This window comes from Siniperca chuatsi, linkage group LG14 (assembly GCF_020085105.1).
Source record: "Siniperca chuatsi isolate FFG_IHB_CAS linkage group LG14, ASM2008510v1, whole genome shotgun sequence".
NCBI lineage: Eukaryota > Metazoa > Chordata > Actinopteri > Centrarchiformes > Sinipercidae > Siniperca > Siniperca chuatsi.
In genome coordinates this window covers 24,459,588-24,477,641 of record NC_058055.1, presented here as the reverse complement: position 1 = coordinate 24,477,641, position 18,054 = coordinate 24,459,588, and the positions used below count along the sequence as shown (strand labels likewise).

The 18,054-nt window shown below is 37.6% G+C and overlaps 1 protein-coding gene across 2 annotated transcripts; it reads left to right on the top strand.

The window, feature by feature from the left end:
* The first annotated feature begins 681 nt into the window (after positions 1-681).
* On the top strand, positions 682-16,926 carry tmem248 (transmembrane protein 248). 2 transcript variants are annotated; one of them, XM_044221451.1, is made up of 7 exons: positions 682-1,093; positions 2,531-2,689; positions 3,372-3,660; positions 7,039-7,189; positions 8,674-8,857; positions 11,238-11,419; positions 13,146-16,926. In XM_044221451.1, the coding sequence occupies exons 1-7, from the start codon at positions 1,091-1,093 to the stop codon at positions 13,201-13,203; spliced, it is 1,026 nt and encodes a 341-aa protein (XP_044077386.1). In that variant the 5' UTR covers positions 682-1,090; the 3' UTR covers positions 13,204-16,926. The 2 variants fall into 2 exon arrangements, with proteins under 2 accessions (XP_044077386.1, XP_044077387.1); XM_044221452.1 differs by having other exon boundaries at positions 685-1,093; positions 11,238-11,381.
* Positions 16,927-18,054: the final 1,128 nt, after the last annotated feature.

The following is an 18,054-nucleotide window of genomic DNA, read 5'->3' as shown; positions in this document are numbered from 1 at the left end:
TTGGAGCTCTTAATGGTCTAGCAATAATAAACATATAATGAAAAATAAAACAGCCTGCCCTAGTCCCAGTTATAATTTCCCTTGCTAAATACTCATAATTGTAATTGGCAGGTCAGATCAGGTAAAGATCAAGAAGTTACTACTGTACTAGGAATGCTGCATTTAACGACTCTCGGAAATGGTAGATGAAATGGACTTCGTCAATCATCACTCATTTATTTATTAAAACATGTAACGCATCTTGTACTTGGTAGTTTACCTCAATAAATAATAATAATAATAATGATTACTGTAAATAATAATAACAACAGTAATTATGATTGTTATTATTATATTGTTGTTGGTGGTGACAATATACCTCTTTCAGTAATTGATACGTCCATCTCATTCATGTATTGCCATCTTTATCTTGTTTCCTAGCAAGACAGAGAGAGAATTAACTTTGACAAATCAACAGTCGATAACAAAACAAAATTATGTAGCGGATTCAGCAGGACATACACAAATATCACAAAAAAACAAATACCTAACCGTCAGTTGCACAACACCCCTTGTGTTTATATTTCCGACGGTACCTTAATGCAGCAAAAGCCTCCAAAAAATAGTAAACACGCTGAACGCTCGCTCATTGTCTACGTAAATTGCGTACGCGTGGACATCATCCAATGCATGGACGACGATTTCTGGCTCACATTCTACGGAAATAACGAGAAGGTGGCGCTGCGACGCTTCTACTACGCAGTGCGGGTGCGCGGAGGAGATGTCGGCGGGGAGGACCCAGATATATTATTGACGTTATTCCCGTCTGTACGCAAGATAGATTTCTCATCAGAGCTACAGTGAACTATAGAGCAAATAATGGGAAGGAGTATACGTGGTGTTTCATACGCTGAAAGCTTGGCTGTCTCCACCGAACACCGACTTTTGCTTTTCAGCGCTATTTTCAGGAGGGACTAGTTTCGGGAAAGCAAGCAAGCTAGCAGTACAGGCTAGCTTCGCAGCGAAGCTAGCTTGCTAGCAAAACTGCTGCCTTATTGTGGCCCGCAACGAACCTCCCAGCTAGCATCCGTCGCATGCACATAAAGAAAAAATGGTGAGAACTGCTCATGTGTTGTTTAATTCAATTTAGCCAGCTATTTTAGCAATGTTATCGTTTGATCCTTAATATGTCTCGTATGTGACATTGTTGTCACATCTTGTAACAGTTGTCGGAGGACTAGGTAGCTAGCTTATCGTGCTACAAGGTTGACAGTTTCTGTCAAGAGAGACAAACACAGCGCTTATTTCAAAACCATTGCAGTTTAAAGTTAAGGTTATTTTGTGTATTACCAAATGTCCTCACCTTGTAGAGCGTGAATTACAGCCTCTTTGGATTAGTTAGGGTCCCTGCACTAACACTGACGTTATGTACAGTATGTACAAAATGTCAACTTTTGACAGCTTTATTGGCCAGGTGTGTGCGCACATACATTCTTTCTCTGTGGCTTTTTGTTGTTGCTCTCAATGTACTTACACACAGTTACAAAAACAATTATACAAGAAGATAGATAGAAATAGACATACAACTAAAAACAAGGTCAACAAAGATAGGTACAAATAAACATTCATAGCTGAAAAAATAGATGGCGTATATAAATATATATTAAAAAGTAACAATGAACAACAACATACAATGTCTATATACAAGTCAAAATGTTTCTGTAAATTGCAAACAAGAATACAATCATGCGAGGTACCACACTGGAGATACTGGTATATTCTTTAGCAGTTACAGGATTTACCTGCCTTGAAATGTGTTCTGTTGAGATGTGTTTTGACGATAGATATATTTATAATTTTAAATAAATACATTTTTATAAATTTGTCTTAAGGTGTAATGTTTGTGGTGCTGTTCTGAATGAAACATATTTGAGGTGTGGTTCATTTGTAATTGATTAACCAGGATTTTAATTATTGCTTTATCAAATATGTCCTCTTTGACTTACAAGGAACTTGACCACATCACCATCATGGACACTTAGAGCTACAATATTGATATTGTTGAGATTAGATGTAATCCTTCCTCAGTTTATCCTTAAAGTATCAGAGGTTGCATTATTAAGTACTAATAAGCAACTTTAATACGGCACAATGCATAATACACTTTTTTTTTTCTTTGACAACTGTTTGCATGTCAGTCACAACCATGTAAAATCTGTAAGCAGTCATCAGATATTGACTTAGATTTGAACTGTACCATTAATTTTTGCAGAATTTTAACCCTAAATTTAAAAGAAATCATCCATTGTCCAGGATTGCTACTTGGCATTATTCATCCATCACTTTCTTTAATATTTAAAAATGCTTAAATAGGCAGAGGGCACTATTATCCATTGTTCAGGTCAGATTTGTAGATTTTGACTTCATTACTTATAATGAACACAGTTCTGTCTGTGTCAAGGCTTATTATTTACCACTTTTGTTAGAAACCCCTATGATACATGAGATTATTGCTTAAATGTTGGCACCTTATGTATTTATCCATATGCAGGTGTACCTGTTAAATCCTATAGAGAACCTGAGAAGCTACATCAACAACCGTCCACCGCTGGTCATTTTTATGATCAGCGTCAGTGCAGTGGCCATCGCCTTCCTGACCATCGGTTATTTCTTCAAGATTAAGGAGATCAAGTCTCCAGAATTGACAGAGGTGAGTCATACCCACATTGTTCTTTAAAAGAGAGGAAATTAAATGGTCTGCTCCATTTAGTATCTCTCAAATACCAGCGAAATGTGGTCACTGCCAATGCTAAATGTCAGTTCATGACCTTTGTGGCCTGGATGCATTTGCCCAACATTTTGAACCATGTTGCATTTATGCTATGACCTATTCAGCCTTTTCTAGAGAAGCTTGTTTTTAGCATAACAACAACATAATTAGGGAATCCAGGTTTTCTTGATGTACTGTGCTAGCTATACAGTAAATTTCACCCCCTTTCCACCTGGCTCTAATGTACACATGATTGGAAAGACTATAATTGGAGAGAACAAAAAGTCCACCAGTTAAAGTGTGAATATAGTGGGCTTCCAGTTCACATACAGAAGGATACGCACACTTTGTGTGGATCTGAACAGGAAGCATATGCAAATCAAAAAGGGTGTCTGTAGTGTTACATGGATTGTAAGGATATCAGTGGATATGGAATAAGTAGGTTGAGACATAATCTGCCAATATGTAACTTAAGTATCACAAGGGATGTTCTGTGCGTGGCAATCCACAATTCACATGTGAAAACGGTAAATACGGTGTAAATCAGGTAATAGATTATTTGGATCATCATAACATATTGTCCTGTCCAACAATTAAAACTCACTTACTCTCTCTCTCTCAGGACTGGAACACCTTTCTGCTGCGCTTCAATGAGCTGGACTTTTGTGTGTCGGAGAATGAAACGATAAAGCATGGTCTGAATGAGTCGACCACGCCAGAGAGCATGGTTGTGACCAGCGGCCAAGCTCGTTCCAGCACCCAGGTTCCCCTCCTGCTAGAGGACTCGGGTCCCATCAACATCTCAGTCCCCATCACCCTCACGCTGGACCCTCAGCGCCCGTTTGGAGGGTACTCTCGCAATATCACCCACCTGTATGCTACAGTGCTGGGGCAGCAAGTTGGCCTATCTGGTAGGTTCTCTTTCTCATCATGGCTAGTTTGTATTTGCCCCGTAGTCAGTGAAAAGAAAAAAAATGTTTGTGTTTAACGGCAAATCATCATGGGCTGTGTGTTTTGTGCGTGTTTACATACCTATTTGCAATCCACCCCACTCCAGCATAATTCTCCAATCATATACCTGTTTCACACTGTTCCATTCCACTTCCTGAAAAAAATTCCCACATGAAAGAAAGTGTCACGACTCCACCATGTACAGTGCAGCCAGAAATCTCAACAAAATAGTTGTAGTTTATAAAACGTACCTTTGTACCATACCATTGCATAATGCCATGACTTGCTGCCACAGGCTGTGGATAGATAGATAGATAGATAGATAGATAGATAGATAGATAGATAGATAGATAGATAGATAGATAGATAGATAGATAGAGATATATATATATATATATATATATATATATATATATATATATATATATATATATATATATATACATATATACAATAACATGTACATGACAGGTGACATAGACAGAGTGCAGTGGGCTAAAATAAAGAAAGAATCGGAATTATATTTGGCTCAATATATCAAATGCTTATGTAAGCGTTGATCGGCACTGATACTGATATTTCTGATATCTGACTCTGGACGTCACTAAATCTCTCAAAGTTTTGGTTGAGTTTGTCCTTTTAATGGGTTTTAACTTACCTCTTAGTGTGGTGACTTTACTTTGACATGGTGAGCAAACAGTGGCAGTGTTGTGTAACACTTAAGCTGTTCCCATTCAGTCCTCCTATAGGTTTCAGACTGAATACCACTGGCTTTGAGCTTCTGTTTCATTATTGTCTGCATGCTTAGGTATGTGTTTGTGAACTTTGAACTTTTTGTCTCTTGTGACAACACATACATATTAAGAGCATGTGTGGTTTTTCTTGCCCCTGCACCTCCGATGTATGTTTGCTGTACAGTTCCACAGAGAAAGAATTTAGAAGGATAGAAGAAATGACAACATTAAACTTGGCAGATTTCTGTCTTTCTGGCTGGATTTTAACGCTAGCTGTCCGTTCAGTGTGTGCACTGAAAAAAAACTCTGCTGTTTGTAGACAGCCCTGGCTCTGTAAATGGGAAATAAACAAAGTGGCTCGGACCGGGCCACGCAACACTATTCTAGCCAGTAGAGTTGTGAGTATCGCTGTCTGGAGCTGGTTTGCTGGCTGGGAAACCGTCTCGTCCTCTCTGGCTGTTAGCTTCGAAGCAGCGACTGTAGGGACAGTTTGCTAACCCACAACGTAGCTAACGTTAGTTACATTACTTGCTGTGTTGTTGTTTGCTCTATATCATGGTATTTGTAATGGTATTGGATTTCTCCAGAACTGCATACCCCAACTTAAGCAGATAAAATTCAATTTTATACTTAAACGTCATCTTTGAAGAAAATGAAATATGTAGTCGAAAATGTAGTATTAAAACCAAACAGACTGAACTTCGGTGTACTTTATGTTCATTGATTCGTGGACATAAGGGCTTTCAAACACAAACATTGTTGCTGTGAGGATAAGCAAAATGGTTGCATTTCAATGTGTTATTCCACTACTTAGCGACAGAGATGGGTTTAGTTAAGGTCAGGTACATTTATTTTTTACAGCACTATGCGCTGATATTAATCCCATCCAGATTGGCTTTATCTGCGGTTTTAGCTTTCTGTCTTTGAGGACATTCCAGCCCCAAATACCTGCTCCGTTCTGATGGTCTGCTCTGACAATCTACATTTTCAGGCCCTTGTTTGTCTTTCACTTTATGGTGCTGTAGTTGTTACAGGCTTAGCCGTTTGCCAACAACACAATTGTAAGCCACTAGAATGGATGAGCAAAGTCAGTAAGGAGCTACTGTATGCAAATGCTTTATTATACTGAGCAAATAGTCCTCTCTGAATAGGGCTTACACTAAACAAGAGGGGAATAGAGTATACTGTGGAAATGTCAGCTTCCTCTTTTATAGAGTCTTGTGAAATCAATTAATTGTTCATAATAGTTTTCCTTTAATGATAGTACATATTATTGATAAAATAATATAAAAGTTGAATTTAAAAAAAAAAACATTGTATGTGAATGTGTATACAAATCAAATACAAAGATATTATTTTGACATCTGGGTTGGTTTTCTGTATAAATGCTCATCTTGAATTATGGTTTTAACATTTTTCTAAGTCTATTGAATCCTTTATATGAGTTGGTAGGAAAACAAGACCTCCCAATACCTCCTAATTTTTCAAAATTGCTCTGCCGAAGACACGAACGTTATGCTTCATGTGGTGTAAAAGGGTCATATTTATATAAAACAAAAAGGGGTTTTTGTTTTGTTAGAGACTAAAGTTTTTGACTTCAGTCAGAGACATGACAGGGATGATCATTTGTAGCAAATGGTTATACAGTTACATTTAGCGGAAAATGCTGCCTTTTGAGGGAGAACTCAAAAAATTCAAGCAGCAATGACAATTTTGCTGGAGAACTAATCCCCTGCATAACAAACACATACGTGAACATTAGATCTTCCAAAGTGAAGGAGATGCAGCACCAAAAAGCGTTAGCATGAGGGTATCAGCAGAGGAAGAGGAAAACCTGTCAGCCTGCCCTCTACACCTGTATGAATATGATTGGATGTTACTGGGGTTGTTGTTTTCCATCTAATTAGCCATCAAATGTATTTGACACAAAGGACATTTTGAGAGAAAGTTACCTCAATCAGGTACACGATGACATTTCATGTCCTCGTCAGTTGTTTGACTGTGCTTGTGTGAATTAGAATTTCTTTTGGTTGATGACTCAATATCCATGGTCCGTCTCCCCACCCCCCCACCCCACCCCCAACACCACCACCACATCTATCCTCAGTTACACCACGGAGTCCACTCAGTTTGACTGATAATCTTCTAATCCCCTTTGCAGTTTGATAAGTATTGCATAAGCAGAACAGTCTGTTATTCGTTATCAGGGGAGTAGCTTCATATGACATCAAATATTGCTGCTGTGGCTCTCCCTGTTTGCCTTCTGTGGGAGTTGTATGTATGCTGTTTAGACAGTTCTAGGCTCTAATAATTGCCTCAGAGCTAGGAGGCGCCTCTTTCTAGGCCTGTAGGTTGGTTTAGCCTGATCATGGCTAATCACAGGCAATTATTCCCATGACAAAATAACAATTAAGAGAATGTGGATATGCAAGTTAGAGGCATATGAATTGTGCATTTTATAAAAATACAGGCTTCCTAAAAACAACTCGGTGTGATTGAAAAGTGAAAGAAATTTGGAAAAACAGAGTTTTTCTCTTTTTTTTATAACAATTTTATAACAATCTGTTATGTTCTCATTGTATTTTCACATGTCTCTGTGCGTAGGCCGGGAAGCCCATGAAGAAATAAACATCACTTTCACCCTGCCTTTATCCTGGAACTCAGACGACTGTGTGCTGCACGGCCACTGCGAGCAGGTGGTGTTCAGCACTTGCATGACCATCACGGCGGCCAGCAATATCTTCCCAGTCACAGTGTGAGTTGGACTGCCTCCTTGACTCATAGGGACACACTTTATGTCTCTGCCTAGAGCTGGCTGATATTGACAACAGTATCCCAAAGTTTTTGACTCAATACCTTCATATCATTTCTAACAATATTTTGGGTATAATTATTAGTGCTTCCATACAATGTTTAATCATAGCAATTAGTCTGTGATATGGTCTCTGAGAAAAGAAAATGTGTAACGTAAGTATGCAGGCCAGAACAAACCAAAATATTTTCAGATAAATACTTGCCAAATATAAACTGCCAAAATTCATAACTAATTTTTGTTAGAATATTGTATATTCTTGTCATCTGCATGGTGGAGCGTTGTTAGTTGAGACACCGTGGTTAGATTTGCTGTGTGCACCACAATGCAGTCACATTGCTATTTTCGTTTTCACATAAATTAATTGTTAAGCTTTCATTCATGAATTTCATGATGACTTAACAGTGTTATTGTCCTTGAGGTCAGACAGCAGTTCAACATGGTGCTTGTTTTTGCTGAATGTAATATAAACACCGGGTTACATTTTCAGGTTTCTTATTTGAAGATGGCAACCATCAGCTGGAATGATAAATGTTTCCAGTAGATTTTATCAGCTGGCGATTGCGAGTACTGGATATGGTGGCAGTGTCACGTTTCAAAACTAATTGTCGCTTGCAAATTGCATATGAATTTGCGAGTCCTACATTGCTCTTCATGCTCGTGCATGGGGCGCAAGTATACTGTTTTTATTGTATCAAAATGAGCGAGAGGAAATTATCTCATGTAGCAAATCGCAGCTTGCATGTTACACATTTGCTGAAACAGGACCTCTGTAACAGGGATGTGCAGTTTGGTACATGAGATTCAGGGATGTGCATTAGCATGTCTTTTCAGTCTGTGAAACTTAAGTGTCATCTAGAGTCCATCAGATATATTTAGTTTCATCAGATGTCAGATGTGACTTAGTTATTGGTAGTTTGTCATTGCTTCCAGAATGTCTCACTATATCTCACACTGTATCTCATTTAAATTGGAAGTATTATGGAGTATTAGTCATCTTGGATACTGCTTTGTAACCCTCTGGGAGCCCAAAGGTAAACTACATGCTGTGAAAATGTAAACTATAAAAGTATAGATAATTAACTATAATTCTGTCCCAGTATATTGATTTTTGCTTTATTATACATAATCTAGCTCTATTCATTTTTGACAGACTCTATCCTTTGCTCTCCTACCCTGAGATATGTCCGCATCTTATTTTTTTCCTTTCTGTTTGGATAGGTAATAGAACTGCAAAATGGCCGATATTGAATTAAGGGACATTATGAAATAAATAATCAGATGAGTAAATACAGAAAATTATATAAATGAACTAAAAATTCTTCAACAACATCTTTAACTTTTCTTCCATCACTGCCATAACCAACATAATGTGAACATTTCCATGACACCAGTCAACAGGCATCAATCTTTGTTTTGGTTTGTAGGCAGCCGCCACACTGCGTGCCAGAGACATACACCAATGCCACATCTTGGTACAAGGTGTTCACCACAGTCCGCGACTCGGATACCAAGTACAGTCAGGACTACAACCCCTTCTGGTGTTACAAAGGAGCCATCGGCAAGGTGTACCACGCACTCAACCCAAAGCTTACTGTCATTGTTCCTGATGTGAGTCACTGCCTCCTTTTTTTTTTCTGATAGCAAACATTATTAAGACTCACAGTTTGGTGATACTTTTGACTCAAAGGTCATTGTGACCTCAAAATGTATCCATAATTTAAGAATGAATTGGGTCATTCCAGATTTCACACACATGTTGACTGGGACGACACAATGAGTAAACAATAAATAGCTCAGTACGGGCTTTCCTCCATCTCGTCCATTCTGCCTTTGACTTCCTGCCTCATTCTGAATTTCGAGCGTCATCGAAATCATGTGACTGCAAACCATGTATTGAAATAAAAGTAACTATACAGATAAGATTTCAGACCCAAACAGATAGGATGTCAGATGATTAGAAGGGTTTACTTTTTTGATTATGTTTATATTGTAAACCTTCACATAAAATTTATTTTCTAGAATGTTATATTTATAAAGTCGTTGATGCACAACACAGTACCAAAAAACAGGAAAACCCAAACATGACAGAATTATTGTGTATTGTAACTATTCAGGTGGGGATTTTCAGGCAGGGTATATGATCACTCACTCACCCCCTTATAAGACAAGGTAATTGTGACCAAACACAAAGCCCATTCTGAAAGCCATTTAGTCTTAGTTCTACACTGATGGCGGTAGATTGTTCCAGGATTACAGTGATCACATTGACAGGCCACAACTGGGCACTGAATGGTCCAGTGAGCCTCAAATCAATTTGAAAATATATGCTGTGCCTGTGCAGTTACCTGATCTCAGCCCACTTGAACACACAGAGGATTCAGGAGTGGCACTTCAGACAGCCTTTTCCACCACCATTAACAAAATAACAGAAATGGATTGACATTTGATGTTCCCGTTTCCTTCCATCCTATATTCAGAGAGCCTAAATATCTGCAAAATGCCTCTAAATGCTATAATTCTAGCTATGTATTATTTCTTTACTCGTCAGGGTGACTGTGCAGTTAAAATTAGTCTTTGGCATTAAAACCTCTTTAAAATTATTTGATATCAGGTGGCATTAAATTATATTAAACAGTAGCCAGTAATTTTCATTCTGAAACAGAGTGCCATGAAGTTATTTTTAAAAGACTCCTAGTCATGTAATTATTAAGTTGGCCCCAAGGGACGGCAGTATAAACTGCACACCTATAGACATGTACCCTATGATATGGATTTGGTAAACCATGTATAATTGCTCTGGCAGTGCCTCACATATAAGTACATTTATAATAAGCTTACTTGAAGAATTACAAAGGCAGGATCAAATGATGAGGGAACATGTTTCTGAGTTTGAGGAATGTTTGATAATGCGTTCTGACGAGTAGCTCTAGGGGTGGTGTAGAAAGAAGAAACATAATCAACACATTGTTGCATGAGTTATTGACTAAACTGTCCTCATGATAAGAAAAAACAGTGGTGGAAGAACACAACACACACATAACGGCATACTTTATGGCCAGATCAAAATGCCAAAGTTGTACTGCAGCTGTTGTGAGAAAGTGGAGCAAAAGAACATGTGCATGAAGTATCAGCTGTGCAGTGTGATGAGCTCTTCCAACATGTAAACTCACACCATAAACACTAAAGTATATTTGAAGTCAATTGATAAACTCTACACAATGAAACAAGAGTCTTGTACTGCATTTATATCACATTCTATCAAAGTTATGATGGAACAAATATACCGAGATATCCTGTATATTGTAACCCACACTTATATACAGCATATTATGGGCATTTTGTGTAGTGAGCCAGTAAAAAATCATGCATATTGCCTTTTGATTATAATAAAACCTGCAGTTACTCTGTGAGATTTAACAAAAAGCACCACAGAGCGCCACAGGAAGTCATTCCTGCCTGTGGCCATCAAACTCTTTAACTCCTCCCTCTAAGTGTCAGTCTGCATGACCCTAAGTCATTAAACTGGACATTGATCATTACATCTATGCAATACTTCACATAATTGTGCAATATCCTGTGTTAATACTCCTGGGCGATATACTTAAATTCCCTATTTATTGATATTGATATTTATTCATACCTCTATTACTGCTGTGCAATATCCTCCGTCTCATTATAAATAAGCTACACTTAACTTGGCAGTTCATGCACTAGTACTTCATACCATATTATTATCATCAACCGGTAAACCCACTTTGTACTTCACACTTATTTCATTTTATACTTATACCCACTTGGTACTTAATTTATTTTCTGACCTGTATTATAGTGTATTATATATATATTTTTTTTGCTTAGTACTTCTATTCCTGTGTGCACTGACGTGATAGTGAGCTGCTGCAACAAAAGAGTTTCCCCTCGGGGATCAATAAAGCATTTCTGATTCTGATTCTGATTCTGAACTGTCTTTGTAACTCTTTCTTACCAGGATGACCGTTCCCTCATCAACCTGCACCTGATGCACACAAGCTACTTCTTGTTTGTCATGGTCATCACTATGTTCTGCTATGCAGTCATTAAGGGTCGGCCTGGCAAAGTACGGCAAACCAACCCTGACTTCTGCCCTGAGAAGGTACAACAGACACCAGCAGTGCTATATGACGTGAACAGGTAGTTTCAGACAAGCATCAATTGACCAGTGATTGGTTAAAGACATGATCCAATCACACTGCTGATTCTCTGCTTATTGTCCAAAATACATGGACATCTATATGTAATTGTTGTTTTTTTGGCACATTAACTCCTTATTGCTTAAAGGGACAGTTCACCCCAAAATCAAAAATGCATATTTTTCTTCCTACGAACTATTTTCTTTCTACCGACAGTTCCTACATGAATCTGCTCACAACAAGGTCTGTGGATTATCTTGAGTAACCGGGTCGTGATTTCTGGAAAGTAACATTGCTGTTGAGTTTCTCAAATGTATTTTTTTGCCGCTTTGAGCACCACAAGCCGAGTGCCATCTAGTCCCATTATATTCAAAAAAGGCAGATATTTCTACGGCTGATATCTCCAAAACTTGGCAACTCACACCAAAACAATCTAGATGGGTAAATAGCACTACAAGTACAAGGAAAAATATGTATTTTTGATTTTGGGGTGAACTGTCCCTTTAAGACATAAAGCGCATATGAATACTGCCGATGTTAACATTTGCTAATTATGCTTTAACTGGTTATGTTTAAAGTGATTATAGCAGGAGATGTGTTGTTGGTAACTCCACACAAAAGCCATAAAACCTGGGAGCACATTGATATGTGCTTCCGGATGGTCCTCGACTGTGTCTGATACGTGCGTAGTTGCATCTCACTCCCTCGAGGTAATGGAAGATTGTTCTCTTTGGTGTTATTGCTTGTTGTAACACAAAACACACAACAGCATTACCCACATGTATCACCTTTCATCACAGCCACTGCACGAGGAGCCAGCTCACACCAGTCCAGGGATTACCAATTTTAGGATAGGTCAGCAAGCTCTGACTCATTGTCTGAGTCAGGCCAAACAGACGGTTTTGAGTGCTCTACTGCGGGAACAACAAATTAGCAAATTATACCATTTTTCAATATAGGCGGGTGGGGGTGGGGCCGAGCTTGTTCTGCAGTTCTTCGTCGAAGCGCTCACTTTGGGTTGTCTGTGTTTGTTATATTCCTCCCTGCAATATTTAAAACGGATCCACTGACCAAATAGTGCAACATATGTCCATATCTTGTTTAGATCTGTTTTTTATTAAACAATAGCTCCATAAATGAAGCCCTGCTCACTCTGTGATAAACAGGTCTTATTTTCTGTAGCTGCTTCACAATAAAAGCCTAGCACTGGTTCACTGATGGTATACTTTTAATGTGAAGCATCAGCAGTAACTTAACACAGCTCTGCTACAGTTGAAAGCAATCAGCTGTGAGACAGTGTTCAGGGCTTGGCGTGATTAAAGTGGACTAAACCAGGCCAGTGGAAATGCAGATTTAGATTATAAATTTGCAAAATTCTGATACCAGCTACACAGAGCTGAATTTGGGGTACTTTAAAAGCACAATTCTGGTGTGACATTTTAGATTCTTTACTCTCCAGTTGACTACAAAAAAAAATATATAGTGATTTCCTGTCATCCTGTCCTGTTGGCTTCATCACTGCTTACTGAAAAGATTTGATGTCCTCAATGTGCATAATCTAATCTATTTTCACTGCTCCTGTCTATAATTACCAGTTTTTGTGGTGATATGTGTGTGTGTTGTTTCTATGAAGGATTGTGAGATTGTCTTACTGCATGCAGCAAAGCATGCAGTAATCTCTGTCATGAGTTTTTAAGCTGCACTAAAACCCATTTCTTCTGTTGCAGGTGGCGTTGTCAGAGGGTTAAAAAGACATCAGAGAGCTATGTCAGAACTTACCTGTAACATGGACAAACTCAAAAGAAACAGAAGAAATAAAAATAAACATACCAGTTGCCTAGTGAACCTTGGAAATACAATAAGGGACACAAAAGCTCTGTGAATGCATTACTCTTGCAATGTTGGGTTTCTCCAACCAAAGATATACAAGTGCCTGTATCTGTTGTGTAAATATTTGTAGGAACTCTGATATTCTGTGCAAAACCTATTTGTTTATGATTATATTAATTTTAGTATTATTATTATTATTATTATTATTATTATTATTATTATTATTATTATTATTATTATTATTATTATTTTGCCCTTATTTCCCCTTGTGCCATGTCAGAACATGCAGTACATAAACAAAGCAGAAGGCCAGATCCGAGAACTACATAGCCATTTTAATAACGGTCATTCGGTCTCATTTACCAAGCAAGATAGAAAAAACAGAGAAGTGGGTTACGCGAAACATTTTATGGCATTTATCACATTTCAGTTATGAGTATTTATTGTAAATGTTTGGATATCTCAAAACCGTCTGTTTAAAAAAAAAAAAAGTATTTTTATCTCCCATGATGAAAAACATTTAGTCACTTGAAATGTATTTAAGTGAACTAAATATGCTTGAATACCCAGGTGGAGATTTGCTTGAGGATGAGATGCGAGTTTTCAGTATGTACTTGTCATTGTAGCTTCAACAGGGAAGAGAATGAATTAAGCACTTTTCTCTGCACCAGACCGCACTGTGTAATCACAAGTCTGACCAGAATTTGGACATTGCATAAAGTCTGTTCAAAAGTAGCAATTAGTTTATTTAATTGAACTCAATTATATTCGGTCTTCATCAAACTAACAATTATGTTCCCCTGTGTGTCTGCAATGTCAATAAACTTGGAGTAAAGTATTTAGATGATTGCACTGTGCACATTAATATATGAACAGAATACAACGTCAACAGTAAGGTTAATAAGTCCCATTATCTCAGTTTGTATCCTATTAGGCTTATCAGTAAGTCCATTTTAATGGCAGTTAAATAAACGGCGGAACTTCCTGTGGTTTGTGTTGAATATTGTTTTTCTTTTTTACTTTAAAACAAGTAGATGTTGTCACTCTTAAAATATGCTTTTCTGCCTTTTTGTTTTCCTTCCTCGGTGGCTTCATCGCTCACCTGCCTCTTGTCTTTTATTTGCTGCCTGTCGCTCTCCAGCAGGTTTGTAGTTTTGGCTTCTAGACTTAAGTGATGTTCAATACAGTCTTCTTTGTTGCACCTGGATGAAGCAAAACATTATCTTGCCTTACCTACGGTGGACTTGCTTGCTTGAAAATAGACAGGGAGATCATTTTCTCTGTCCCTTCTTCCACAGCCATCCTTCTCTTTTTGTTTCTTCCAGTATGATGAGCCTGTGGTTTGAAATCAAACTTGTGATCTTCGTCCTATTAATGTAAATGTCAAATGGCCCTTGAGTTATAATATTTTTGGATGCTTTTGAACTACTTGTGCTTTTATTTTAAGCAAATCTTTATCAGTTGCACGTGTTCAAATGTTTGCATAGTTAGTGCACCTTTTAGATTTCTTGCACATTTTGTGTTATTTGCTCTTGTGATTTTTCTTTTTTTTCCTTTTCTGTCCAAGGTCACATGTAAACAGTCTGATATTGAAGTATACAAACCTTGTTTCAGTTGGACTCTTGAAAATACATAGAATTATATAATTCTATTGATATAACTATGATAATATATTAAAGATTAAATCATTGATTTTTTTTATTATTATTTTGTAGTATAACAAAATGTGCAAAAACTCATTTGGTGTGCAAATGTGTGTAAGGGAGTTTGGGAAATGTTTAGATAAATAAAGGCGGCTTTAGACTGATTCTCTGAAATCTCGTTCCAAGTGACTAAGTGTCTGGTATTGAAAGGATACTTGTAAGTGTAATGGTATTTCTTCAATGCAAGTCTATATTGACTTGACTGGGCACAGAAATATAACAAAACAAGCTCACCTGCAAAATTTTGTTGATTTTCACATGAATTGTCATGACTCATTGTGTTGTACTGAAACTCTTAACTGTAGCTTTAAGGATGAAATTCATGCTCTTCCAGTTGTTATATAATTCTTCATATTTTGAGAGCATGGCTGACTTTTGACAATCATTTATTCTAAATGTACTGCAACGCATATTAGATTTGCAATAAAAAAAACAATAATGCTCTAATTAGATTAGGTTAAGATTGTTGTCAATGCTAAAATCCTGAGTCACCACCCACTGTCCGCTGTGCTGTGTAGACAGAAATGTAAAATCTATTAAAGTTGTTTGAGCTTGGCTAAAACTTTGCTTAGAGAGGATGCAGTGTAAAATCCAAACCTTCCTACAGTCTTAAAGAAAAACTGGAGAATAAATAACAGTCTAAGTCCGCCTTTAATGTCTGTTATGTATGACTTTTCTTCAATAGCAATTACTGATACATTTTACTTACCTCTGTTATAATTTTGTTCCATAATGGATGTACCTGTTGAATGTACTTTTTTTATAAGCAGCATAATCTAAATCTGAGATGCAAGAATTCCAAGTAAATTTAAACTATGATGTAGTTTGATTTTTTCAGTTTAAAAGGCTTTACTTGAATTGTGTTTTTGTTCAAGTGGTATTCATATATTATAAGGTTTATCCTTTCGTGGCAAAATGAATCTCTTGTCACATTATTGTATCAAACACTTTGTACATTTGTTTGATTTTTGTGTGTATGTTGCTGAATGAGCGAAAGGCGTTGGGTTTTGGTCATAATAGTTGTGATACCTTTTGTTTTCCCATATTGAATGATGCTAGAACAAGTCTTCCTAATTCTGGTGTGGATCATATTTCAGCATGGATCTGTTGCTTTAGCTGTCATCACTATCTCCTGTGCTTTCACAGTGGGACTCGTGCTTTTTTTGTTTTTTTTTGGAAGATCTGGCAGCTCCTATTGGACGCTTGGAAATTTTGGGTGTTGGATGGGAAGCAGGTGTGGTTGACAGGGGGTGTGTGTGAGTGCAGGGAAATTGAAAAGGTGAATGAAGCATGCCATATTTTTGCTAAACCATCATAATTTTAATGTCTGTGACCTGCATTTACCTGCTTCTTATCCCTCCTTGTGTTGAGTTACTATTTTCATCTTTGGTTAGAATTGCATATCTATAATGCAGTGCAAAATGCCTTAACATTGTCCATTTTCATTTAAGTTTTCTTTGTTTCACATATCGCATATTGTAAAACACACTGGCTTTACAGAAACAAATCCAAACAATACCTATTTTATCACTTCTGAGCTACAAGAAGCTCAAATTACCATGCTTGTTAAGTGCACATGTAGAGAAATTTATTTTCAAGGAGCAGATGCTTGCTGTTGTAGTTTTTAAACTACTCCACTATATCACTAAAGAATAGAGTAAAAACAGGAACCATATTCTCCTTAGTTGCATCATCTCACGGTGTTCTCGGCTTTACATTAAGCAAAACACACAAGTCTCCGATATAAGGCTGCCATTTCACCTTGTTATCCTTTCTGTCATGTTAGGAGCGCTTACAGGCAAGTATTAAGCCAACTCTGTGCCTTCTGCACTATCGAGCTGCATCCTTCTCCCTGTACATACAGTAGATAGGACCATAGGTTTAATGTGGCTAGAACGTCATTCAAACCCTTTTCCTCTCCAGTGGAACTGCTGTAAATGAACTCAAGTTTAAATAAACTGTCTCTAAAGTTCAACATCACTTTGTCCTTGACCCTCCTTCTCTCCACTGCCATCGTGTTTATCACTGTTTCTACAGGGAGATTAATGATCTGCCAGTGGAAATAGAATTAATTTGCTGATACTGAAAGTACAATGCTATGGAAATATCAAGTGCTGGAAGTCCTGCGAAAAGACCAAAACCAACAATGTGTTAGTCCGTCGTTCCCCAGCCTGCAAGTGGCTCTCAGCAACCGAGCCCATTGATTTCTGCCGAAGAAGTAAATCTTTAAAACACAGTTCACAAATATATAGTTTAGTTTTTTAAAAAGGCTAAATCCTTTTAACAGCTGTAAACTGTAATTGTTAGCAAACCTTAATCAAACAGGAGTAAATAGTGCTTTGTCTGGGACTATTTTCAGCCGTGGATTAATAGGTGCTAGTGAGAATTTACAGCAACAGGATGTATATGGTTTTATTAAAAAATAAAATGCAATGCCCATCTTCATCATAATGAAGAAACATGTCACCCAGTCACTATTTTTTGAACAACAAAAGAATTATATGGCAAAAAGGAAATTAGCTATATCAGGCTTTGGCTACACAGACAGTACTTGTTAGTTGGATCAAAGCATTGTGGGTTTTGGTGTTTTCATGAGATTTATTGACAATAAGAAACATAAAGACTATCACCATACCCATCCCTTAAAGTGAATTTAATAAACTGAAACTCTTAACTCCCCTTCAATTATCCTCAAGCCAAGACACTTAAAATACTTAGGATCAGTTTGCTACTTTTGGTTGGAGGAAATGATTAAGGTTCCTCACACAAACTATTTGTCAGTGAGATTCAAAGGGCAGATAGCAGCAGGGCAGAATAACCAAGAAGGCATAACCACTGCAGACCTCGATGAACAAAGGTCAAAATAGCCCTCGAGATCCAAAACCACCACGCAAACCCATCTGCCCCCTGTGGCAGCCCTTGAATGGGGGACTGAAACAGGATGAAAGTGTAGCTCCAAGAATATCTGAAGCAGAACTGGAGCTGCTGCTCTGGGGGCAGGCAGCGCAATGGTTTCATTAATGCCAGAAAAAGTCGGTTCTCCACTTTGGTCCAGACTGAATCATCTCCACAACTATTTTACAGACATTGGTTACCAAAGGAT

What these genes read in the sequence shown, in the direction of transcription:
- tmem248 (XM_044221451.1), top strand. An exon ending in AGTCTCCAGAATTGACAGAG is followed by an intron (nt 2,690 to 3,371) that starts GTGAGTCATACC and finishes TCTCTCTCTCAG; the next exon opens with GACTGGAACACCTTTCTGCT. An exon ending in AATATCTTCCCAGTCACAGT is followed by an intron (nt 7,190 to 8,673) that starts GTGAGTTGGACT and finishes TTTGGTTTGTAG; the next exon opens with GCAGCCGCCACACTGCGTGC.